This window comes from Hipposideros armiger, unplaced genomic scaffold (assembly GCF_001890085.2).
Source record: "Hipposideros armiger isolate ML-2016 unplaced genomic scaffold, ASM189008v1 scaffold_580, whole genome shotgun sequence".
Classification (NCBI taxonomy): domain Eukaryota; kingdom Metazoa; phylum Chordata; class Mammalia; order Chiroptera; family Hipposideridae; genus Hipposideros; species Hipposideros armiger.
The window spans coordinates 303,145-330,080 of record NW_017731930.1 but is presented as its reverse complement, the minus strand read 5'-3'; the positions used below and the strand labels follow the sequence as shown (position 1 = coordinate 330,080).

The following is a 26,936-nucleotide window of genomic DNA, read 5'->3' as shown; positions in this document are numbered from 1 at the left end:
CCGAGCTGAGCAGCCACTGAGCTGCCAACAGGTGGCAGGATGGCTCTACTTAAAACAAAACAAAAAACAAAACAAAAAAAATCTTCCAACATCAACCTCCAAATTCAACCCAGTAATATATAAAATGGATAATACATCATGCCCTAGTGGGGTATATATCCCAGGGACACAAAGTTGACTCAACCTGTGAAAAATCCATCAACATAATTCAACACGTCAATAATAGACTCAAGAAACAAAAACCTCATGATTATCTCAACAGATACAGAAAAAAAATTAACAAAATTCAACATCCATTCCTGATAAAAATAATAAGCAAATGGAATAGAAGGAAACATCCTCAACCCTGTATTGACAGCTAATATAAAACGCTGACTTCTTTAAATCAAAAAAAGACCTAAATAAGTGGAGATATATTCATGGGTTGGAAGATTCTATGATAAGCTGTCTATTCTTCCGAAATTGTTCAATCGATTCAATGTAATCCCTATCAAAATCCCAGCAGGGGTTTTTGTAGAAATCAACAAGCTGATTCCAAAATTTATATGGAAATGTTGGTTCAGTCTTAGACCATTTTTCTCACTCTGAACTCTTTCCCTGAACAATCTCATTAATAGCCATAGCTTCAATCACCACCAGTACCAAATATATATTTTGAACGTAAGCTTCACTTCTTAAGCAGAGTCCTCATTAGAGAAGGAAGTTTCAGAAAAGGGAGCTAACTGAAAAGTAATTTAACAAAAGGGTTGATTAGAAGTAATGGTAGTTTGCTTAAAAATAAAAAGAGGATTTCAGAAAATATGCCAGATGATGGAATCATAGTAAGGAGATTAAAGGAAGGTCTGCCATTATTTCAGTGTGACCCATTATTACAAGTAATAATCTAAAATCTGCAATTATCCTAAATATTTAGGATAGACCACTTTGGTGACTTGTTGGAGTATCCTAAACATCACTGGCCTATTCTCCAAAGGCTGCCACTAGGCTTGTTGAGGGCTATGCTTGTCTCCCTTGTGGTAAGAACAACAACAAAGGCCCCAGGAGATGCCTTAGAAATTGATGCAGCAGCTGAGAAGGCCTTTAATTCATGTGGGAACAGCAGAGTGTAATGCAGGGCACTGACTAGGTCATGGTTTTATGGCCCTATATAATCTCATTTTGAAATGATAAACTGACAGTCAAGAATATAATGTCTGTTAATTTAATTAGCACAATTTATCCTGAATACTTCTCAATGAAAATACTGAGTTTCTAAACTTTCAGAGGTGATTTTATTATTGCAGACTTGGACATCTGGCTTAAAGTCACCTCATTACAGCCAAATCCCATTTTCACCAATTAAACCCATTTAGACCCAGAAATGCTCCACCTTTGAAATCAATAAACTTGAATGTTTCACTCTCTGACCATTAACTTCCTTCCTTTGTGGTCTCTCAGTAACTCTCACAAAATAAACTGTCAACAACACTAGAATCCTTCCTGGCACCCATTAAACCCATTCAGAACCAGAAATGTTCCGCCTTTGAAATTATAAACTCAAATGTTTCAGTCTCTGACCATAGCTTCCTTTGTGGTCTGTCAGTACCTCTCAACTACAAATTGTCAACAGCACTAGATTCCTCGCTGGCACCCATTCTACTTATCTTGTAAATCACTGGATCCTATATCCTACAGGACCTATATATAACCCACTGTGTCCTAAATATCCTATTCTGTGTCCTAAATATCCTATTCTAACACTTTTGATTTTCATTACCTTTCCAGTGACCTGCTCACTGACCAATCCAAAAGATACTTGTGTGTGTTATCATTTCTACAACACTTTAAATGTCATACCCCTTCCAACTTGAAATTCTCTTGCTTTCACTTTTATGACACATCTCTTTCGCTTGGTTTTCTTCTCTACTTTAATCATGGTTGATTTTAGGTGTCACTGATCTGTGAACTCAATGCACCCAAACATGTCTATCTCATAATGCATTATAATTTTGGTTTACTTGTTTTTTTTCTGCCCCTAGACTGTCAAGTCCTTGAGGATAGTGGATGGCATTTTCAATTCTGTATTTTCAGTTTTCATAACAAGCACCTAATATATATTACCAGTGACAATAACTTAGGAAACATATAATAAATGTAAATTTAGGGTCAGATTCTGTAACCATTTAATTTTACTAAAGTACTGTTAAACTGTGAAGGAGTTCAGGGGATACAAATAGACTCCATCTGCTCCTTTGGTAAAATATCATTTCACAAGGAAAAATTAACTAAGAACAAATTTTAAAACATACCTAGCCACTGTTGCTGAGATATTTCACACCAGTATTTTCTCACTGAAAGAATGTCCTTGAGTAATATGTTGCTACAATCAGCTCCATGAATGGCACTGTTAGATGAATCTTTCACTGTGTTCATGATATAATTCAAGAGTTCTTGACATTTTAGCCTGGGTCCTCCTATTTAAAAATAAACAAACAAACAAAAAATAAAAAATAAAAAATAAACAAACAAAAATATGTAAATCTTTGGAAAAGTAATTAAGAAACTGGCAACTATACAAATAATTCCTTTTGGTAAATTACTATTAACTGACTTCCTTCTCATAGAGCACAATTAGCAAACTATGCCCATGGGCAAAATTCTGCAAGACATGTATTTTTGGAAATAAAGTTTAACTGGACCACAGCCAGGTCCATTAATTTATGTACTGTCTATGTCTACTTTCAGGCTAAAAAAGCAAAGTTGAGTGGTTGAGATAGAAACTTAGCAGCCTACAAAGTCAGAAACATTTACTATCTGGTCCCTTTACAAAAAAGTTTACCAATACCTGTACGAATATATAGAAAAGCAATCATTCATTCTATCCTTAATAATTCACAATTTCTGGCATTAGGCTTACAATGATCCAAAGTTACTTGGTACTTTTTATAAAGAAGTAATTTATTAGAATAACATAAAATTATAAGGAGGATTGAAAGAAGATTATAAGGAGGATATTTACAGTGAAAAGCAAAATTACTTCCAAGTCCTATAACAGAATTTATAGCACACATATACAGTTGTAATTTTTAGTTTTATTAGAAGTTCTGAAAATTCAGCATTAATGGAGATATTATATATATATATATATATATATATATATATATATATATATATATTTTTTTTTTTTTAAGATTAGTGAAAGGGTTAAGGTTAGGTTTAGGGTTAGGGACAAGGTAAGGGTTAAGATTAGTGACATGGTTAGGTTTAGAGTTAGGGATGGGTTAGGGACACGGTTAGGGTTAGGTACAGTTTTAGGATTAGGGTCTCTGGATATATTCTTGAAGACAACAAAAGTACATTTAAAAATTCTGATTTTGAGAAAATTATATTGATGTTGCAGCCAAAATTTCTTATTTCAACGTTAACAATCTTAAGATCATAAAGAACATTTTTTGTTACAAGCAATGAGCAGGGTGCTGCAAGTCTTTATGTGTATTTGAATATATTCCAGCTTAGAATTTTCTTATGATGAGACTAATTATATTCAGAATTATCAGAATATGCTAAATTAGTATATACTGATATAACTGGGAAATCATTTTTACTTAAGGCTTGTATCAAAATTTTAGGCTTCTGGCCAACGACAAAATGCAGAATCAAATGATCTTCCGCTGTAACACCCTATGCATGTCTCTCTTCCAGTCCTTATAACATTTTCTTATCTATAACATGTTATATTATCACATCCTCAAGGAAAGGAATTAATCTCTGTATCCCAACATATAGTCCAGTGACAGTTCTATATTAGATGGTTAATAAATATCTGTTGAATAACCACATAAATATCAGGATGAAATCATATTTCCCTATGGTCTTAATATTTCCTTCCTTTGCCAAATTTGAGAAATGCTTCAAAAACTATGCTGACGTTCTTTTCTAAAGAATCTACCTCAAAAGGACAACTAAACTGTGTGCAGAGAATTTATGAACCTCACGAAACTTAACAGCTGGGTTTTACATTCTCTAGAATGTCTGGGCTCTCTCGGCGTAGGAGCAGACAAAACCCTACATAAAGGAATAAACAATATTTGCTTACTGGTTCCTTCCCAGCTGCCTCTTTTTTCCTAATATTTGTTTCTTTCTTTTATCATATTTTATATGTCAAGCAAATTTGGCAAAATCTGTACCTGTGTTTAAATTCCCATCAACCCTTCTACCATTTGAAAAAAAGAATTGAAGTGAGATGACATGAAGTGAGATGACAAAACCCCAGTTTTGCTCTAAGATTAAAGATGTTTAAGTTACAAAGTCAAACTTAAAAGGAAGCCTTAAATAAAAACACCACTTTTCAACCATTTAAATAATCTTACATTGATAATTTCATCCACTCATGCCTGTAAACCAAGATATTCATACTTTCATACATTTTCAAAACAAAAGGAGGCAGGTTTTTGCTATTGTTAAAGCTATTCAAAAACAGAACCTAATGTTAGTGGCCAGGAATACAAATTTTAATGGATGCAGGGCTATCATACAGGGCAAAAACAGGAGCAGAAATTTCAAAGCAGGAGCAGAATATTTCAGTGTAGCTTTCCTTTGTGTCTGCTGGAGTCCCTGATATGGGCTTACAGCCATCCACACAAACTGGCATTGCAGAGGAGCTGCAAAACTAAATTTTTACTAAACCATGTTTCATATTTAGACTCAAGTCTCATACCTCTACTCTGAAATATCATTCACTAAGAATCCATGTACTTCTACTTAATGTTTACCAACATTGGGCTTTTCTGATTCTTAAACTAAACCTGGTATCATGTACTTATCTCTGAAGAGTAAACAAAGTCTGAGATCAAGAGTCCTAATAAAAACATTTCGGCTTCTAATTTTTCAGCATTATGTGAAGCCCATTTCCTTACATAAGTCTGCATTATAGTTCTAAATATCTCAAAATATCAACTATAGAAATTCAATGGGAGCTATGGCTTATCAGGAAAAAAAACACTTTATATATTTTTTTAATTTATAAAAATATACCAAGTTCTTTTTTGCTCCTGATAAGCACAATGTTAGTTAAAAGCGTGGGTTTTGACTGCCAAGAAAACTTATGCGATCTTAGAATTAATCAGTAAAAGTATAGAATAAAGTATGTGAAGTCCTGCTCCACCCTGTACCAATCAGAATACACCTAATAAGATGGAGTCCCACACTTTAGGAGAGATAAATTAAACTGAAGAATATTCAGAAGAGTGACTAAAAAACCAGGACATATGCACTGAAGGAAGTAGTCTGTTTAGCGTAGAGAAGAGGGCTTAGGGAAAATATCATACCTAACTCCAAATATCTTTAAAAATGTCAAACTGAAAAAACTAATTAGAATTTTTCTGTATTATTTCAGAAGGTAGAGGCAGTAACAAAAGGAGGCAGGTTTTTGCTATTATTAAAGCTATTCAAAGATAGAACAGAAAACCTCAAAAGCTATTTTTAACCATTATGGCTACCTAAGTAGAGGGGGGATTCAAAAAGAAAAGGTAGTTGAAATAATTTTTAATCCTTTCAACCCTAAGATTATATCATTCCAGGCTTACATAAATTCCTCCAAATATTTGAACCTATATTAAAAACCATTTTATGTACTAGAAATTGGAGTTAGCACTCAACTTTTATCTCATCATATTCAGACCAAACTCATGCAACAATAACCTATTAAGCCAATTATTTAGAATAACATAGCACTTACTTTTATTTGCACATTTGATGAAGTATTTGACCAAGCTACTGATTTCTTGCATCCTTTTCTGCCTGGTGGCTTGTGTTGAGGCTGAAACATTTGGTCTTGCTGTTTTTAAACTTTCTGTTTCTTTCTGAATGTAACTCTGTAAGAATCTTCAAGAAAACAAAATAGAATTTCAGAAACTGATTAAATACTTAAATAATTATAATAGTTTCAAAAAATCCTTCATGCCATCATAAAGAGCATCTTTTATATCATGTTACTTTAATCAATGTATTAGCTAAATAAAATAATCAAATTATTCTTTCAAGGCTTAAGCCCCCAAGTATCAATTTAAAGTCTGGTCTGCAAAGCTCTTAATTTGTAACCTACATGATTTTCTATTGCTTTACTGCCTGCTTTCTTTTTTATCATTAAAAGCTTCCAGTGCTATTAAGGGCTCTTAATTCTCTCACCTCTTTCTGTTATCCTGTACACGACCCACCTCTTTCCTAGGCAGCCGGCATTGTTTCTAGCATTTAAATGAAGCCTGCCTAGAAAATATTCATGATTAATTGGGAGTTCCAGGCACATATGTGGCCTACCTGATCAGCTTATTCAAAATAGTATTCCTCTTTAAATAATATCTATATTTGTGGTATCTGAACTAAGGAACCAAAGGAAAAGAAGCATGCATTTATCATGTTATCAGCATTGAAATTTGTAACAATCTAGTACCAAACAAGAGGTAAAAAATAAAATAGATTATCTGTTCTAAACTCTCAGGAACAATACTCATACTTCCTTTTGACTGCAAATGCTGCTTCACGTTACTAAGTATTCTACACTAATTTAAAATATTTTATTCATCTTTCCTAAGTCTTCCAATCTATTTCTAGTTATAAATGGACCTCATAGTTAAAAACTGTCTTAATGTAAGAATACATCAATTCTATTTGACACTCCAGTCCAATGCCTGAGTTTTGTTTTGTTTTTTAAATTGTATTCATACGAAATTATTCTAAAATTCCTTTTTTTATTACAATTTAACATCTGGCAGTTATTTAGAGCAATATGTAAAGACATCAAAGCAATAATAAAGCACTTATAATTTAATTTTATTCTCTAATCTAAAATAAAATCTTATGAACTTACAGGAAAGAAATTCTCTAATTTTGAGTGAGCTATGTCTAAGACATTTTACTGAAAAAATGATTTAAAATTACTGTCTATGTAAACATCTTTTAAAAATTATGTTTCAGGGCCGGCCGAGTGGCGCGATGGTTAAGAACTCGCTTGGGATGCCAGAGTGCCCCGGTTCGGATCCCACATGTGAGGGCCAGTGACACTGCCCTCCACAGCTAAGATGCTGAACAACAGCTCAACCTGGAGCTGGGCTGCCATGAGTCGCCGGCGACGGCGTGGGCTGCAGTCCCTGTGGCAGTGGATTGCCATGGGCTACCGTGTGTGGCCAGCAGCCAGCGTGAGCGGCCAGCAGCCGCAGTGAGCGGCCGTCCAGAAGCCGGCGACTGATCTGCCTCGCCAGAGAAGAGCGCAATGATGGTGCCAACTTGGGCCAGTGAAGCAACGTCCTCCACAACTAGATTGAAGAACAAACGACAGCAACTTGTCTGTTCCCCTTTCCCCAATTCCCCAGCACTATTCCCATCCCCCCAATTCCCCAATAAAAATCTTAAAAAAAAAAAAAATTATGTTTCAGATAAATATTAAGCATCAACTTCATATGTGAGGCACAATGTTATATAGGGAGCAAAGACAAATAAGACCTAAATTCAAACACACACACACAAAAATCACACACACAAAAAAAAATACAGTAAAAAAAATTAGAATGCAATACCTAAAAACAGCATCCCAATTCAAATATTTCCCTTGTTTGGAATCTGAATGCCTATCTAAATTTTGAATGGTTTCAGGATCCCGAATGAGGCGCTTAAATTTCTCAATTTCTTTCTGAAAATGAAAACAAAATAATGGTTAACAACCACACGCTTGATTCAAGGCAAGATTAAATTTAAGTAATTTACTACCTTTCGTTCTGTAGCTCTATCATGTTCTAGTTGTCGACAGCAAATCAGCAGATCATTAAGTGCTAGACTCATGGTTCAGAATTTCAGAAAACAGCTCATGGTCTGTAAAAAAAAAAAAATTATTTCAGATTATGGTATTAATATATAGTTAGATCTAACAGAGGCATATAGTGATCTAAGGCTAATGATTTTTCTTACCATTTCCATATTTACATGAGATTTTCTCAGAATATATCAAAACAAAGCTTCGACATGCAAATGTGTGCTTTGTGTGAATTGGCAGGATAAAACATAAAACGTATAATTTATGTTATTGTTCTGGGGTCTTTTCTAAGAAACATGACATTTAAATTGAAACATAAAAAGTGAACAGAAAACATCCCGGCAAAGAATAAGGAAAAGAGCACTTAAGGATTTAACACTGACTATGTGAACTATTTACAAGCACCCGTATATAAATGTTATGTAATGACTTATTTAGTTGAGCCAAAACCTTACATCGCTTTGGAATTGATATGTAGGAGGTTATCAGAGCTACAAAGGTTTGCCTAGCACTTCCATCTCAGCTGCCTTTATAGTTTTCATTTGATGCAAAAACTAAAAGGAAAATGATATTCCTGTTTTAAAAGAAAATGAAGGAAATTACATGCTATAGTGATATCCTTTGCAAATGTCAAAGGTCAACTATATTTTATTATGCCTTAATGCCATTGCAGTAGCCCTCCTCCTTTTAGGTTTTCTGATACAATCAAATCTTCTTTTGATAACCTTAAGAAAAAACTTATAAGAAAGCATTTTGTTTTAGTATTTCTGAACCTTTTTACAAGAACTTCATTTCTGCTACATGTTTATAAACAAATAATACATATTTATATCTATTATATCTACACACACATCTCAAGAGGAAAAAAGATGGGGAAAGTCCTTTTCCCATCCATCCATATAAATTCTACTTGATCTTTCAAGATCAAGTGTGTTTCTCTGCCCTGTTTAATCTCACAGAATCTTAAAATTGGGAAGAACTGAGAGACCATGTCCAATATTCCTACAAAGTAAGAAATCCCTTCTACAAAATTATTGCCATCTCTTTAAACACTCTCAGTGAGAGCAAACTACCAAGTAAGACCACCGATTTCATTGATAGTTCTAATGCTTTTCTCCGTTTGTATTCACTGGTTCTTCTGACCCCTTTATCTCTATTACAACCTCCTTTACTTTGTTGTAGGTTACAGGATGCTATTTGATAGTCTTTTTCATTTGATTGTATACTTCTTGAGGACAATCATTTTAATTTTTCCATTCCTTATGGTTTTATCTGCAATTCTTCCCCCTTCTTGTTCAATTCACAGTCCTCTTGATTGAATCAATAAGGAAAATAAAAGTGGTATTCTAACCAATGAAAACACCTTAGCAACACCCAAAGAACCATAAAGGTAGGCACCTTTATTCCTGAATATACTAAAGAATTGTTTCTCCCAGGCTGAGTTTCCAAAAACCTCATTCACCCCTCTACTGTCACAATTCTCTCCTATCCCATTATCGCCCTGAATTGTTAGTCTTTTTACTTACCTATACCTGGTTAAAAACAGCAGCAAACGCTCTAGAATGCTCACCACAGGCAAGGATTGTCACAAGGAATACAGTACAGCCAAGTCGCAGCTGACAGTCAGTATTCGAACTCCGGCAGTGTGATTGCAGAGCCCATGTTCTTAAACCACGCGACAGAAGCTTAAGATGATCGTTGATTAAAACTACTAATTATGAGAGGGAGAGAGAAAAAAAAGATTAGTCATCTAGTTAAACCTGGACGCGTAGGAGGGTTCACTTCAGGGCATTTAAGAAAAGGTTCAAGGCTAAATCCGCTAGGGGCTCGGAGGGCACGAGACAGTGATGAGACTAGGGAACCGGGAAAGATGAGGTGTAGAGAATAAAAGGCAGCTCTAGAGGAGTGCGTGAAGACTGGGCGTCTGGGGCCTAGAACGGCTCAGATAGGACTGAATTCCCCAACAGCACTGCTTCTGTGCCCATACCGCTGGATTCCACGACAGCCAAAGTGCAATCTCTTGAGGCGGTGGTGGTTGCAGTCCAAACCGCCGTTCTACTTGCCTCTGCCCGCGGCCACAACTGCTCCAACCCGCGATCCACGCACAATTCCCGCTTCCGGTTCAAACTTGGCGTGACTGCGCAGCACCCTTCTCGGGAAAAAGAAAGAAGGCTGACCCAGCGCCGGGGCACCGTCTGCCCATGCGCGCCAGCATCACTCGCTCTCCGGTCCAAGCATTCGTTTCCCCAAAACATTGGGCTCGGCCGAGGAAACACGCCTGCGCCTCGCCCACCAATGGCTTGCGCCCTTGCGTTTGCTGCTGCTCCTCTGGCTCGAGTTCCTGGGCAAGCACCCCACCTCCTTGCCTCTTTCGGCCCCACCCCTCCAAATATGAGGGCGGAAATGACGACAGTACCCAGGAGCACGGAGGCGGGTTTCATTTCGGCGCCTTTCTTTCTCTCGCGGAAGCGATTGGCTGGCGTGAAGTGAAAGAGGCGGGACAAATTGCCGCGGGTTCAGTGCCGCCACTGGAACCGGGAGATGCGGCGCAGGAGCTGTCGCTGTGTTGGCTTTTACCTGAGTCTTGTCTCCTATTGCGGTTCCTTCTGCGGCTTGGATCATGTTGTTACCTTCGGACGTAGCCCGGCTGGTATTGGGTAAGTTCGGACTCGGGAGAGAGGGATATTGGACTGGCTAAGCGGGACGGAAGGACCTTTGGGGCCAAAGGTTTTCCCTGGGTGGGGAAGCTTTGGGCTCTTTTGCTTCTCCGCCTACAACTTCAGCCCGGCGGTGACTCTTCTTCAGCCAGAGGCTCGGGCAGTTGAAGCCTCTTTGTGTGTAGATGCTCCTCTCCGGAAAGGCTGCGTGGCAAGGGGAGGACTGAAGAGAAGCTCGGCATGGAACACCTGAGGCCCGGATTCGGAGGGCAAATCAGGCCTGCACACTTAATTGGGACCCTTGAAGGAGAGTTGTCTACGTGACGGACGGGCTATGTGTTTTTCAACCTTGGGCGCACTTTCCCTTGTCAGGGCTGGAACCATAATAGGAAAAATATAAGGACTTCCTCAGCCACCCATCTTTGTAGAAACGTCTTACTGACGCCCTTCTCGTAACTCGCCCTTAGATCCACGAATTTGGGGCGAACGAGGTGTTCTTCCCTCTCCATCCTACCCCCCATCCGCAATAAGTCGTCCATTGTAGAGGTTTGAATTGCCAGTTGCAGATTAAAACAGCAACAATTCCTATTTTGATTAGCAAGGAAGTACAGAGGGAAAATTCCTTCCAGTTAAAATTTCTAGTCCTGGTTAGTTTTTCCTCCATTTAAGGAGGGTTAATTCCTTGGGCCAGTTGTCAGGGTGTATTGTCTGTGTGAGAAACAGGCTTTGTTGTTTGTCCCTTCAAAGAATAAAGAGAATTGTACTGCTGGGAACGAGTGCCACATAAAGCTCAAAACTTGAGCGAATGATTTACAGATACCGTACTCACTATCCCTGAAAGTAAATGGTAAACATCTGGGATGAAACTTCCTGTAGTAGCCACAGCCATTAGTACCATTGTTTTATTGTTAGAAAAACCGGTGTCTTGTTTCATTTTTAAATACTCAGCCCTGTCCAAAGAAATGGTGTTTGTGCATGGGCTCTTAATAGACTCATTTTGCAGAAAATATTAGAGGGTAGTGGCTCCACCATCCATTTTTGGAAAAGCTGACTTAATGGCTTAAGTTCAAACTAATTCTTTGTTAATGTTTCTCTAATCTTTTGCCCACTTTATCAGAATGGAGTATCAACAGTTAACCTGCATCCATATCTAAGAAAAATCTGTCTTGTAATTGTTATATTTATTAGGCTTACATGAAAACCAATCCAAAGTAGACTTTCACAGTGTTCGCGATAACATTGACATGCTTTTTTTCATCCATGCAGTGTTTGCTTAAGAATTTTTGAGTTTTGGCAGTTTGGTAGTCCAGATGGGCTTCAGTAACCACAGTCTTAATAGGGTTTCTTAACCTGGGCACTATTGATGATTGGGGTCGGGTAACTATTTATGGGGAACTGTCCTGTGCATTATGGGATGTTTAGCAGCATCCCTGACCTCTATCCTTTAGATGTCAATAGGACCCCAGTCCCCACCCCCACCCAGTTTTGACAATGAAAAATTTTCTCCAGATAGTTCTTGCCAGAGTTTACCAGGGAGGGCAAAATCGCCCCCAGTTAAAGAACCACTAGTCTTAAAAAAAGCAATATGATTTTGTAACTAATAATTCATACCAACTTGTGAGCCTTTATTTTCCACAAACAGCTGCTCTTCTTGACTTCCTACTTTTTTCCAATGGCTAAGCACTCCAGACTCATTGTTCTTATCCTAAACTAGTTCTTTGTCATTCATATTCCATTTTGATTGCCACCTATCCTACTTCTGTTTTGGACTTTTGTCATGGCTTTTCAGTAGTCTTGAAGTTCATCTTATTTACTGATACAAAAATCTGCCTAAAACATTTACACTACATCTCCTGTTCTTGAAGTTGAGACAATTGTGCTTACCAAAAATTTCAAGTTGTGCAAAAGAATAATGAAAAAGTCTCCGCACACTCACTGCGCTTACATTTTTTCATTTAGCATTGTATGTCTTGAAGCTTAGGTAAAGATCTACGATTCCAAAACTTAGTGGCTTAAAATATTGATTTTATTATTCGATCATGATTCTTCTCCTGTCAGTACCCCTGCCCCATCTTCAGTTCCTCTCTGTTGTTGGCCCCTTTTCTTCATAATGTTCTTTCAGCAAATCTTTGGGTGCTTGTATCTTCCAAACATTGCCAAATGCTAAGAATAGAGAGAAGTAAGTTCTCCCCTCAGAGTTCACATAATCAGGTTTTTTTTTACCCTTACACACACACACCATTTTCTGCACCCCACTGCACAATGTATCTAATGCCCTGTTGCCCTTTCACAAGTTAAATTTATTCAAAGAACAATGAGTACTACTCAGTTGCCCTGTTTCCTCACCTACCTTTCCTTTGTCAACATACTGCACTGATTTTTGTACCTCACTACTCCACTTAAATAGCCTTGCTACTCAGCTACATTCAGCTGTTGTCTTGTTGGAATGTCTTTAAATGTTCCACAGGCCTAAATACGTCCAAGTGTTGTTTACTGCCTCTGGGCCACCAGTTTGTATGGCATACTGATAAAAACCAAAGTGCTGTGTGGAACGGATCCTTCTTGCCTCTCCTGCTTGATTGTAATTTCTCAGCATCTGCCCTATGCTCCAGGTATACCCAACTACCTACAGTTTCTTCAAATATTCCTATGTATTCTGATTCCTCTGCCTGCATTGTTTTTCTCCCTGTCCGAGTACAATGATATTTAAGGTTCAGATCAAATGTAATCTCTGAAACCTCTTCCAGCGGGTAGTTAGTACTTTTAACTTAAATGTTCCCACAGCATTGCACATTACTTCTGTTATACCCTTAGCCGGTTCTATTGTAGTTGTGTTTACTTACCGATTGGGGGAAAATATACACAAAATTTGACCATTTTAGTGATTTTTAAGTGTACAGTTCTATGGAATTAAGTTTATTTATATTCACATTATTCTGTAACCATCACCATCATCCCTCTCTAGAACTTTTTGATCTTCCCTAACTGAAACTTACCTTTTTGTCCTATTCAGTATTCATAATCCGGGTTTAATAGACAGGCTTCAATAGCTTTAGGATCTCCCAAAACCATAAAGGTTTTTTTGTGTAGGTGGGGCATTTTTATGGGTGAAGGGTCCAGAACTTTCTTTAGATCCCTAAATAGGTTTGTTCCTTTCTGCATGAGTCAACATCCATTCAGGAAAACTGAAACCAATCTGAGTATTTAACGTGAAGGGATTTAATGGAGTTGGTTACACCGCCAATATAAAAGGTAAGAAAACCAGCAGCTTAAGTGAGCCAACTCAGGGTAGCAACAGCTGGAAGCCACTAAAATAGGACAAGAGAAATGAGGCAGCCTAGAGGCTGGGTTCACTGTGTGGAAGATGGAAGGTAGGCTTGTCTGGTGAGGGAGCAGTAGTCATAGAGGAGATTCTACCAAGGCAGAGAGAGAATGGGAGAAAAATAGTGTGGCTTCGTCCAGCTGCCCGCCAGTCTCACACCAGAGCTTCCCAGTTATTGAACCCAGCCAGAAACCAGCTGACTTGGAGCCTAGGAAACATTGCCTGCATGAGCTCAGGTTTCCTGTCATAGTGGAGAGCAGGAAAAGGGGAAAGAATAGATTCGAAGGCAAACAGAAGCTGGACTGGCACACCTTCCCCCCATCCCCACCCCAAAAGGTCAAAAGCCACTATTCCTGTTCTTTATATCACCAAAACACTATAGATACTTAATAGTTAATATTTACAAAAGTGCAACTGTGATCATGACATTCTCCTTTGTCAACTGAATAATATACCTATCATTTATTCCAATTGTTATTTTCTGTTGCTCATTTATTCAGATTCTGTTTATTCATGTTGTTTATTAATAATAATAATGTCATTGCTGACATTTACAACTTTTTATGATCCTTACCCATTCTGCTTTTTAGTTGTATCTCCACCTGTTCTCTGTCATATACATTCTGCTTCATCCAAACTGGGCATGTTCCCCAAATGTGCTCTTTTATATATGCTTTCTATCAGCTTCTTTGGGATTCCCCAACCATCCTTCAAGACAACTCCTCCTTGAAATGTAACATAATTTTCCCCAAGTCTGGTAATACTTACTCTAGCCCCTATCCTCCCATGAAGTAAGTCCTAGTGCCTTACCACCTTTGCTTTGTCTTACAACTATTTGTTTATAGTGTATCTTCTGGGCCATAGTAGATCATAACTTCTTTATAGACAGAGTTTGGTATTTGTGGATTTAGTAATATAAGGCACCATAAGTTAAATCTTCCTGAGAATTATTTATATGTTTTTAAGATGATTAAACCACTGATCGGGTAATTATTAGAATACATGAAGGAGATATTTTCAGGTAGGCGGATTTGCTATCTCTTGCTTTCTTCATCAGGCACCCCTCTTTTTATCTTTCCCTCTTCAGGAAGAAGAGAGATCAGACTCTTGGTATCCCCAATTCCTAATTTAAATACCCTTGATATAGTTAGAATTTTATCTTTCTGTTTTTCAGTTATGTTTCTCTTGTAGTCTGTTTTGTTTCTCATTACTACCTCCACTGAAAAGCAGGCAGAAGATAGTATTGTGTTAAGAAAAAAGAAAACTTGGGCATACTTTCTTACCTATTTGAACATCTTTGTCAGTAAGTTTACACAAAAGATGTAGTTATTTTATTCTAAAGTTACTTTTAGAAACAATAATTGATGACTGTTAATTGAAGTATTATTTGTATTATCTTTGGAATAAGAGATAATTGTCCTTAGTTTGCATTTTCATTGTAACATTTGAGATTTAGAATAATTTGTACCTAAAATTTCCCCTATTATGAATGAGAATTGGTTATAATCAGGTACTTAATGATAATAAGACTTCTGTAGGCAAATAACTGGTTAACTATATATACAGTGTATATATATATATATATATATGTGTATATATATACACATATATAATGATAAATGAACATGAATGTAGTCAGCAATTATCACATTATTTTGGAACTTCTGGGACAAAACTAAAGCAAAATAGATCAAGTGTAATCTAAAATGGGAAGTCTAGATTGCCCAAAGTGGGACATGTTTTTAAGAGCAGAAGATATATATCTCATATATTTCTAGTTTAAGATGCAGCATAACTTTTAAGCACTCATTATAGAAGTAATCTAGCCTTTTATTAACAGAGCCTTTTCTCAAGTGTATACTATACAAAAGTATAATGTCTTATGATAAGCCATAAACTATATGATCTGCGATGATTCCTTTCCTACAGTATGCTGACACAAATGCCCATACTTTCTGAGAAAGGTTAACTATAGCACTACATTCCATCTAGGGCAGTGTTATCAACCTTTATTTCATTCTCACACCTTTAAGGAACATTTTTAGACTTTTTTTTCCTAATCACTCTTCCCATGGGAAATATACTGTATATAATTGTACGTATATCTGTGATTTATGCATAAAAAGAGTAACATTTTCTTTGTTCTATTCTCTTCCCTGTACCAGTTTTCAACCCCTTGGAGCCATGTCATTCTTTTTGAGAATTCTTGGTCTAGAGAAAATCAAATCTACTTTAAGGAATTTTATTTCATACCACCACCTGTTAGAACTCTCAAGTGGTTATGAAAACATCTGGGGTGATGAGTAGTTTGGAAACTCTCCACCGTGAAAAGAAACTGTTTATTTGGGGTCTTCAATGTAAATCATAAAGCACATAAAGAAAAAGCTCCAACTACCCAGATTCCAGGATGACTAACTGTTCATATACATTTTAAATTTCTATATTAATGAAATCCTAGTAGTAGCTGACTTAGTTCAAATAATGTAACTGTCAGAAAGCCAGCATCTTAAAAACGATTTATTTTCAGCTGGCTATAGTTTTATAGGGTTTTATATTGGGTTGTTTATTTGTGAAAAATAAAAGGAGAACAGCAACCTCTCTTTCATCCATGTAATTTCACATCTGAGGTGATTTCACATCTTTAGTGAAAAAGTAGTATCTGAGACTTAAAAAAAAAGAAAGTTTCTTCTAGTTTCTAAATGGTTTCCCATACTCCAAAGGACAGTGTCTTTGGTTTTTTATTTGTATGCTTGTTTGTTTCTCCCTTTAGCAAGAGGTTAGAAAACTAATTCATCAACTATAACTAGAAAGTTGTGAGTTGGTTCCCAAATCCCAGCTAGGACATTCCCTATAATGGGGTGACAATTTCCTTGACTTTCCTTTTTATAACCTTCATATGTAATGACTTTGTGGGTCAACTCATTAGTTTTTTGACTCGTAGGGCCCGGTTAATTAAAGATAGAGTTTCAGATGAAAAGAGTACAACCATATCATTTTAATATTGGAAGAGACCTTACAAATAGTCGCTTTAATACAGCAGGTCCTCGAATAATGTTTCATTCAACTTTGTTTCGTTATATAATTGATGCCAACTCATCAGTTTAACTCTTGTTTAATATCATTTAACCTCTGGTAAAATTGGTCTCATTGTGCATCATTTTGCTTAAAGCCACAGAACCTATCAGTGACATTAAGTGAGGACTTACTGTAGTTAAATACTTACTGACTTATACCAGTACTGAAATGAATATACTATAAAGGCAAGTATAAGGGAATCTATCAATAGTATCTGGTAATAGTGTGGTACAGTGAGAGGATTAAAAAAAAAATTCTCTGAGGAAGTGATAATTATACTAGACCTGAAAATGAGTTGAAATTAGCTAGGCTGGGAAAAAACAAGCTGCCCAAGCGAAGGGAAGAGAGTGTACAGTGGCCTTGAAATAAGACCATTTGTTTATTTGTGGAATTGAAAGACCAATTTGGTTTGGAGAGATGGAATAACAAGATAAAAGGTTAAAGAGGAAATTAGGATACAAAACAAGTAGAACTTCATATGACATGTTAGGATTTAGGATTATATTTTTTCATTGAGATATAATTCACATACCACAAAGTGAAAAATTTAGTGGTTTTTAGTATATTCAAAATTTTACGCAGCCATTACCACTACCTTAATTCCAGAACATTTCCATCCCCCCCCCAAATGAAACTCCATGCCTGTTAACAGTCCGAATTTTTCCCTTCCCACTCCTTCTGGCAACCACTAATCTTTCTATCTCTGGATTTGCCTATTCTGGACATTTCATGTAAATGGAATTATACACTATGTGGCCTTTTGTGTTTGACTTATTGAACTTAATGTTTTCAGGAATCATCCGTGTTATAGCACCTACACTTAGTTAATTCCTTTTTATGCCTGCATAATGTTTCATTGTAGGGATATATCACATTTCATTTTTCCATTCACTGATGGACGTTTGGGTTTTTACCACTTTTAAGCTATTATGAAAAATGCTGCTATGAACATTTCATGTACAAGTTTAGTTTGGATATATGATTTTAATGCTCTTAGGTATATACCTAGGAGTGGACTTGCTTGGTCATATGGTAATTCTATGTTTAGTATTTTTGAGAACTTGCCAAGTGGCTTTCCAAAGTGGTTGCACCATTTTTATGTTCCCATCAGCAATATATGAGGTTTCCAGATTCTCCACATTTTTGCAATACAAACAGTCCTTGACTTATGATGGTTCAATTTATTATTTTCCAACTTTACGATGGTAGGAAAGCAGTACACATTTAGTAGAAACTCTACTTCAAATTTTGATCTTTTCCCTGGCCAGTGAAATGCAGTACAATCTTCTGTTGTGATGCTGAGCTGCAGCCTCAAACTGCAGCTCCCTGTCAACAACGTGATCACAAGGGCAGATGAATGATAGTCTACAGTGCACTGTGTTGCCAGCTTTTTTTCAACATTGTGTTTTGTGTTTTCATATTCCATCATGTCTACGAAATACCCATCTTATCTCCTTCTTCTGGTGAGAAAGGAAGGCAATTACTCTTGAGATGAAACTCCCAAGATAATTGCCCATCTGTAGGTTAATAGGCTAATGTAAGTGTTCTGGGCACATTTAAGGTAGTGCTAGGCTAAGCTTCAATGTTTGGTATGTTAGATTTATTAAATGCATTTTCAGCTTTCAGCTTATAATGGGTTTATCGGGAAAAAAATCCTATCATAAAGTTGAGGAGCATCTGTACTTACTACTGTCTTTTAATTCTACTTATCCTGGTGGGTATGAAATTGGTTATATCTCATGGTGATTTTTATTTTACATTTCCTAATGACTAATGAAGTTGAGCCTCTTTTCATGTGTTAATTAGTAGTTTGTATATCTTTGGAGAAAGGTCTATTTAAATCTTTGTCCATTTTTAAATTGGGTTATCTTTTGATTGTCTTGTAAGAGTTCTTTATATAGTCTGGATTCTAGTCCCTGTCAGATATATGATTTGCAAATATTTTCTTCCATTTTGTTTGCTGTTTGTCTTTTTTTACCTTCTTGCGAAGATCCTTGGAAGCACAAAAGTTTTTAATTTTCTATTTTTCTTTGGTTGCTTATTCTTTAGATTTCATATCTAAGAAACCATTGCCTAACCCAAGCTCAAAAACAAAGATTTACACCTGTGTTTTTTTCTAAGAGTTTTATCTCTTAACATTTGTTTTGTGGGGGTTTTTTGTATTTGGTGTGAGGTCAGGGTCCAGCCTCATTCTTTTGCATGTGGATATCCTGTTGTCCCAGCACCGGTTTTTGACACAACACTATTCTTTTGCCCAATGACTTGGCACTCTGAAAGTAATTGACCATAAGTATCAGGACAGTTAATTCTGTTCCATTAATCTATATGTCTGTCCTTATGCCAGTAACACATTACCTTGATTTACTTAATCTTCGTAGTATGTTTTGAAATGGCTATCAGTCCTCCAACTTTTTCATTTTCAAGGTTTTTTTGGTTGCTCTGGGTCCCTTGTCTTTACATGTAAATTTTAGGATAGGTTTGTTCATTACTGCACAAAAGGCAGATTTTGGTAGGGATTGTGTTCAGTGTATAAATCAACTTTGGGAGTATTGATATCTTAACAGTATTAACTTTTCTGATCTGTTAACACAGATAAGCTATCTTTCCACTTATTTAATCTTCTTCAATATTTTTCACTGATAATTTGTAGTTTTTAGTATAGTTTTATATTTCTTTAGTTAAATTTATTCTTAAGTATTTCGTTTTATTTTGGTGCTATTGTAAATGGAATTGTTTTCTTAATTTCATTTTTTTTTTAATTTTTTTATTGGGGGAAGGGGAACAGACAAGTTGCTGTCGTTTTGTTCTTCAGTCTAGTTGTGGAGGACGTTGCTCCACTGGCCCAAGCTGGCACCATCATTGCGCTCTTCCTGGGCGAGGCAGATCAGTCGCCGGCCTCTGGACGGCCGCTCACTGCGGCTGCTGGCCGCTCACGCTAGCTGCTGGCTACATACGGTAGCCCATGGCAACCCACTGCCACAGGGGCCACAGCCCACGCCGTCACTGGCGACTCACGGCAGCCCAGCTCCAGGTTGAGCTGCCGTTCAGCATCCCAGCTGTGGAGGGCAGTGTCACTGGCCCTCATATGTGGGATCCGAACCGGGGTCCTCCGGCGTCCCAAGCCAGTTCCTAACCATTGCGCCACTCGGCCGGCCCCTTAATTTCATTTTTGGATTGTTCATTGCAAGTGTATAGAAATATAAATGATTTGTGTGTATTCATCTTGTATCCTGCAGCTTTGCTGACATCCTTTTGGCTTTAATATTTTTCTGTGTGTGCATGGATTCCTTAAGATTTTTTATGTAAAACATCATGTCATCTGCAGATAGAGCTATTTAACTCTTTCCTTCCAGTCTGGATGCTTTTTATTTCCGTTTCTTTCCTAACTGCCCAGGCTAGAACTTCTAGCACAATGTTGCATAGAAGTGGCAAGAGCAGACATGGTTGTCTTGTCCCTGATCCTATAGGGAAAGCTTTGAGCCTTTCACCATTGAGTACGATATTAGCTGTCGGATTTTCATAGATGCCTTTACTAGATTAAAAGAATTCCCTTCTACTCCTAGTGTTTTTATCATGAAAGGGTGTTGAAGTTTGTCAAATGATTTTTCTGCATCTATTGACAATAATGTGGTGTTTGATCTTTATTAATATCGTATATTACATTGATTTACTTTTGTTTATTTGTATTTATTTCTAGCACAATCTCACTTGGCCATGGTATATAATCAAGTCTAAATGTTACTGGATTTTATTTGCTAGTATTTTGTTGAGAATTATTAGGTATTTTTCATAAGGGATATTGATTGGTGTGTAGTTTTCTTGTAATGTCTTTGTCTGTTTTTAGTATTGGGTTATTGGCCTCAGATATGAATAGGGAAGCCTTTTTTTTTTTTTAAGAGTTTGTGAATGATTGGTACTGATTCTTTCAGTGTTCGATAAAATTCACCAACGAGGCCTTTTGATCCTAGGCCTCTCTTTGTGAAAAGTTTCTTTATTACAGTTCAATCTCCTTACTTGTTTTAGCTCTGTTTAGATTTTCTGTTTCTTCTTGACTCGGTTTAGTTAGTGTCTTTCTAGGTATTATCCACTTCACCTAGACTCACTAAATTGTTGGCATACAACTGTTCATAGTATTCCTGTACAATCCAACTTCTTTCTTTGAGGTTGATAGTATTATCTTTTTACTTTCTGTTTAATAATTTGTCTGCTCTCTTTTTTAAAATTTGCTTGTTCAGTCCAGCTAAATACTTGTCAATTTTTTTTACCTTTTCAGAGAACCAACTTTTGATTTTATTGATTTTTCTCTCTTTTTAAAAAATTCTCTATTTTTTTTCTCTCCTCTAACAACTATTTCCTTTTTTCTGCTACCTTTGGGTTTGGTGCGCTCTTTCTAGTTTTCTAAAGTGGAAGGATATCTTTTCATCTTTTTAATACAAGTATTTATAGCTGTAAATATACCACAAAGCACTGCTTTGGCTGCAATCCAGAAATTTGGTTTGGTATGCTGTGTTTTTGTTTTCATTTATCTCAATTTCTTTTTCTATTTTCCTTGTAATTTTTTTGACCCCTTAGTATTTTGAGTGTTGTTTAATTTCCACATATTTGTGAATTTCCTATTTTCTATTACTAATTTCTAATTTCATTTCACTGTGGTCAGAGAGTATACTCTGTATGATTTTAATCTTTTAAAAAAACTTTTGAAACTTGTTTTATGTCCTAATTATGCTTTATACTAGAAAATGTTTATGGGCACTTGAAAAGAATGTGTATTCTTCTGCTGTTGGGTGGAGGAGTGCACTGTAGATATCTGTTAGGTCTAGTCACGTTATAGTTTTCAGGCCTTGTTGATCTTCTCTCTATTATTCAAAGTGGGATATTGAAGTTTATAACTTTTATTGTTGAATTGTTTATTTCTCCTTTCACGTCTGTTAATTTCTGCTTAATGTTTTAAGGGCCTCCTTAGGTTGTTGTTAGGTGCATATAGGCTTTTAATTCTTATCTTTTTGGTTGATTGAAATTTTTAGTATTATCTTTCTCTCTAGTAACAATGTTTGTCTTAATGTCTACTTTGATTATTTGTATAACCTCTCCAGTTCTCATTTGGTTACTGTTTGGATGCTTTATTTTTTCTCATACTTTTATTTTCAGCCTATTTGTATCTTTGAATCTAAAGTGTTTCTCCTGTGGAGATCATATAATTGGATCATGTGTTTTATCTGTTATGTGACTCTCTACGTTTTGATTGAACATTTAATACATTACCATTTAATTTAATTACTGATAAGGTTTGGATTTTTGTCTGCCATTTAGTTATTTGTAGTTTGTGTATCTGATTTCTTCTGTGTTCTATTCCTGTGTTATTTCCCTTTTGTTAAATGTTTCAATTTACTATTTTAATTCCATTCTTTTCTTTATATTTTTACATTTGAGTTATTTTCATAGTCATTGCTGAGAGATTATAATTAACTTCAAAAAATCTTTTTTTGGATTAGTAAAAACTTAATTTCAATACTGTATAAAAATTTTTCTTCTGCTGTATATAACTCCATTCTCTTCCCCTCCTTTTAACTGTTAAGGTCATATAAATTACATCCTTATACTTGTATGCCCATCAACCCAGATTTAGAATTAATGCTGTATGCAGTTGTCTTTTAAAGGAGAGAGGATAAAAAGGTTACAAACAAAAATCATTTTTACTGTTTTACATTTACCTGTGTAGTTTACCTTTATTAGTGTTCTTTTTTTTTTTCCCCTCTAACTTTATTGGGGAACTGTGTTTTTCCCAGGACCCACCAGCTCCAAGTCAAGTTGTTGTCCTTCAGTCTTAGTTGTGGAGGGTGCAGCTCAGCTCCAAGTCCAGTTGCTGTTTTCAGTCTAGTGGTAGGGAGCACAGCCCACCATCCCATGTGGAAGTCGAACCGGCAACCTTCTTGTTAAAAGCATGCACTCTAACCAACTGAGCCATCCTACTGCCCACATTATTTTTTGAAATGTAGATTTGATTTACCGTCTAGTGTCTTTTCATTTTAGCCTGAAGGATTCCCTCTAGTATTTTTTATAGGGCAAGTCTTCTAGCAACAAATTCACTCTCTTTTTTTTAAATCTGGGAATATCTTAATTTTTCATTTCAAAGGAGTTTTGCTGAATATAGAATCCTTGGTTGACCTTTTTTTCTATTAGCACTTGAATATGTCATCTCAGTGCCTCTGGCCTCTGTGGTTTCTAATGAGAAATCAGCTGTTAATCTTATTGAGGTTCCCTTGTATGTGATGAGCTGTTTCTCTCTTTCTGCTTTCAAGATTCTCTCTTTGTCTTTTGACAGTTTAATTATGATGTGTCTAGGTATGGCTGTCTTTGAATTTATCATACTTGCAGTTTGTTGAGCTTCCTGGATAAGCAGGCTGTGTTCCTTAAAATTTTTTCTTGAGCATTGTTTCTAAAGGTACTTTCAGCCCTTTTCTGTCTCTCCTCTCTTTCTAGGATTCCCATTATGTTTATTTTGGCACAATTGATGGTGTCCTACAGATCTCTGAGACTTCACTTTTCATCATTTTTTTGTTTCTGTTCTTCATACTGGATAATCTCGTTTGTCTATGTTCAAGCTCACTGATTCTTTTGTCTGCTGCCTCACTTCTGCTATTGAGCCCCCTCTAGTGAATATTTCATTTCAGTTATACTTTTCACTTCTAGAATTTCTACTTGTTTTTTTTCTTATAATCTCTATCTCTTTTATTTATTTTTTATTAGACATTATTATCATACTTTCCTGTAGATATTGTTCTCCAAACTGATTTAAAATAGCTGATTTAAAGTCTTAAGTCTAGTATCTTGGCTTGCTTAGAGATAGTTTCTATTGACTGCTTCCCCACACACACACCCCGCCATCCCCAGCATATGAGCAACACTTTCTTGATTCTCTGCGTGTCTCATAATTTTTTGTTGAAAATTGGACACTTTAATGTGACAACTCTTGTAATCAAATTCTCCTCCCTCCCTCGTGTTTATTATTCTTTGTTATTGTTTTAGCAGTTGCTGTTTGTTTAATTTTCCTGATTTAACTCTATAGTAAAGTCTGTATGCTTTGAGTTTATATTCTGTGGTTGGACATTGATTTCCTTAAATGATTGGAATCATTAAATTTATCGTTGTTTGCCAGGGGGCTGTGGGTACTTTGGGGCTTCAACATTCATCTAAGCAGTTGACAACTGCCTCAACTTTCACTTCCTGCTTAGAGCCTTAAGTCAGCCAGAAGTGAGGGCTTAGGGCCTTGTCAGGTCTTTTCTCTGTGCCCTGCCCTACACTTGAAGGTGACCTAGTATCCCAGGAATATGTCAGAGCTTTTCCAAAGCCCCCTATGGACTTCTCATTCCCCAGCTTTTCTTTTTTAAGGATTTTGTTGTTGTTTTGGTTATCTTATTCTTTGTCCCAAATGTTATTCTGTGTCACAGGCTGCTGTGGTGTTAAGCAATTCCTCCTGATAGTTTTAAGCAAACACCCACAAGGAGAAGCTTGTTTGCACTGGATGAACATTGATTCAGTTTAAAGGCAAGACATGGAAGTGGGGTTTTACAGGGAATTGTCACACAGATTAAATAGACAGTTTCTGGGTTTGGGGCTTTGGAAAACTTCCAGTCCCATCTGATTCCTTCACAGCCTGCTAGGCTATAATGGTTTTCACAATGATTACAGACTGTTGATTTTCAAGTATACCACTAAGCTGGGGAAATGATTATGGCAATAAAGCAAGCTAAAATACCACATTGTTCACTGTACTTACTAACATTTCTTTAAATGTTCCCAGATTTTTGCAAGACTTTTTCGAAGTCCGTAAAAATTAATTTTAATAATTTGTGCCAGTGTTCTCATTGCTTTTATGGAGGAGAGGATTTTTGGAAGTCCTCAATCCACCATTCCTACTGAAGCCGCTCAGAATTTAGAAGTTTAAACAGAGAGCTGTAGAAAGTGATTGAAGGGAGTAATTTAACCAGATTTGATCCACAAGTCAAGGTAACTCTGATGCCTTATATAATAGATGAAGCGTCTTGAGTCCTGAAGAAGTTAGGTGATTTTTTTTTTTTTGTGGCCTCAAAGTCACAATGTTTATTTTAACAGACTAGAATAAGAACCTGGTTTCCTAATATTCTATCCAGTGTTCTTTTTGTACTATATTACTATTTATAGTGATTTAGTTAAAACTTAGTTATCCTAAGAAACAAAGAATAAAGATAGGCTGCTAGTCAGGACAAATTATGTGTCCGTGTATGTAAAGGTACCAAGCACTAGTTCATAATATTGTCCTATAAAGGTCAGTTAGATGTGAGTGTTAGAGTTCTTGTTGACATAGTTAATGCTTTGATTCCCAAAGGGCATAAATTAAAAATCAAAGGAGTGCCTTTCTCAGCTTTGACGCAAAGCAGTTATTTTCTTCATTATTTTCTTGAACGATTAGGCAAACAAGTGAAGTGTACAAGTAAATAGCAGCATTGGGAAAATGTAGATTTCTTTAATTCAGTAAGTTAATTTATATCATTTACTGACCTAGTCAATATGGAGGTTATGGAGTGGAAGAATATTTATCATTTCTCTATTGGTTCTCCAGTTACTTATTTATCATTGCTTTATTGATTCTCCTATAAGCATTACTGTGCAAAAATTGCACTTCATCAAACACCTTCTTTTCTAGTTTGGTTAGAATTTTTCCCATTAAATAGCCATCTATTCTATGAATTCTACCGTGTGGCAGTACAAACTGGTGTTTCTGAGCAGGGCTGCAAAATCCCAGCATGTTCCACCTGAAATCGCATTTGTGATATGAAAGTGCTCCACTTTTTGTGTGTGTGCCCAACATGGGGCTCTAGCATTTTTAATAGCAGTTTTATCAAAAGTGTAGGATTTACTGAAATTACCTAAACTTTTATTTTTCATTTAGGATATTTACAACAGGAAAACCTCACTTCTACTTGCCAGACTTTTATTTTGGAAAGTTCACATTTAAAAGAATATGCAGAACACTGTACAGATGAAGGTTTTATCCCAGCCTGCTTGCTGGTGAGTGATTTGTTTCTTAAGGAAATATTTCATCTTTGATGAACATAAGAAACTATAAGCTGAGTCTTAAAATCAGCTCATTAGAAAAATGAATTTGTCAGAAATTGGATAGTTTAAATTCATGCATGATTGGAAAGACCCGAAAAATGCCAGCTCTTCTTTTCAAACATATATGCCAAAGCTGGTAAGTAAATTAAGAACCTGGCCTCTAATGACACCCACATTTCTAATTACTTTCAATACCGCTTGTCTTAGGGCTTGTTTACTGCCTGTTATGGATTGAATATTTGTGTCCCTTCAAAATTCATGTGTTGAAACCCTAAACCCCTGGGTGATGGCATTTGCATATAGGACCTTTGGGAACAAATTAGATTTAGGTTAGATCATGAGGTTGGAGCACTCGAGATGAAATTATGCCCTTATAAGAAGTGGAAAAGAAAGGGATCACTCCATGTGCACACATCAAGGAAAGGCCATGTGATGAGCACACAACAAGAAGGGATGTCTACAAGCCACGAAGTTGGATCTCACCAGGAACCAAATCAGCTGTCAGCTTGTTGGACTTCCCAGTCTCCAGAACGATGAGAAATCAGTGTCTATTATTTAAGCCACCTTGTCTCTGGTATTTTATAGCAGCTCAGCCTTTTCTGTTTGGTTCCTTACTTCAGACAAATATAAAATGGGTCACTAGACTAACAGAGAATCATTTGGTAAAAAATGGCTATATTCTGGAACTGCATTTTTTTGTTTGTTTTTCTTCTTTCTTCTTTGGAACTACATTATTTGAAATGATACTTTGTCATCTTATTTTAAACATGGCTTCTTAGATTCATTTCATCTGTCACAGACAACATGTTTGTCTATGGAGGAAACCTGAAAATATGTATGAAGCTGCTAGAGTTTAGCAAGGTCGCATTTCTTTATACCCACAATGGACCATTGGAAATTTATTTATTTATTTCTAAATACCATTTACAGTAGCAATAAACAAAAATAAAATACTTAGGTAATAAGTCCAATAGACTATGTATAGGATATGTATTCTGAAATC

The 26,936-nt window shown here is 36.3% G+C and overlaps 2 protein-coding genes across 7 annotated transcripts in view; one reads left to right on the top strand and one right to left on the bottom strand.

The window, feature by feature from the left end:
- The window catches only part of ATM (ATM serine/threonine kinase), a 115,657-nt gene extending 105,635 nt beyond the window's left edge, over positions 1 to 10,022 (bottom strand). Inside the window, exons 1-6 of one of the 4 annotated variants that reach the window (XM_019624133.1) lie at positions 9,771 to 10,022; positions 9,354 to 9,494; positions 7,741 to 7,842; positions 7,551 to 7,663; positions 5,717 to 5,862; positions 2,289 to 2,453 (exon numbers count right to left, since the gene is read on the bottom strand). In XM_019624133.1, coding sequence (XP_019479678.1) covers positions 2,289 to 2,453; positions 5,717 to 5,862; positions 7,551 to 7,663; positions 7,741 to 7,812 — 496 coding nt within the window. In that variant the 5' untranslated portion in view covers positions 7,813 to 7,842; positions 9,354 to 9,494; positions 9,771 to 10,022. Of the gene's footprint in view, positions 1 to 2,288; positions 2,454 to 5,716; positions 5,863 to 7,550; positions 7,664 to 7,740; positions 7,843 to 9,309; positions 9,495 to 9,770 lie in introns of all 4 variants that reach the window. The other 3 variants (XM_019624132.1, XM_019624130.1, XM_019624131.1) reach the window with 3 other exon arrangements.
- Positions 10,023 to 10,282: 260 nt separating this feature from the next.
- Positions 10,283 to 26,936, top strand: part of NPAT (nuclear protein, coactivator of histone transcription) — a 48,649-nt gene continuing 31,995 nt past the window's right edge. For all 3 annotated transcript variants that reach the window (XM_019624144.1, XM_019624143.1, XM_019624141.1), the window contains exons 1-2: positions 10,283 to 10,440; positions 25,767 to 25,885. In XM_019624144.1, coding sequence (XP_019479689.1) covers positions 10,404 to 10,440; positions 25,767 to 25,885 — 156 coding nt within the window. In that variant the 5' untranslated portion in view covers positions 10,283 to 10,403. The remainder of the gene's footprint in view (positions 10,441 to 25,766; positions 25,886 to 26,936) is intronic.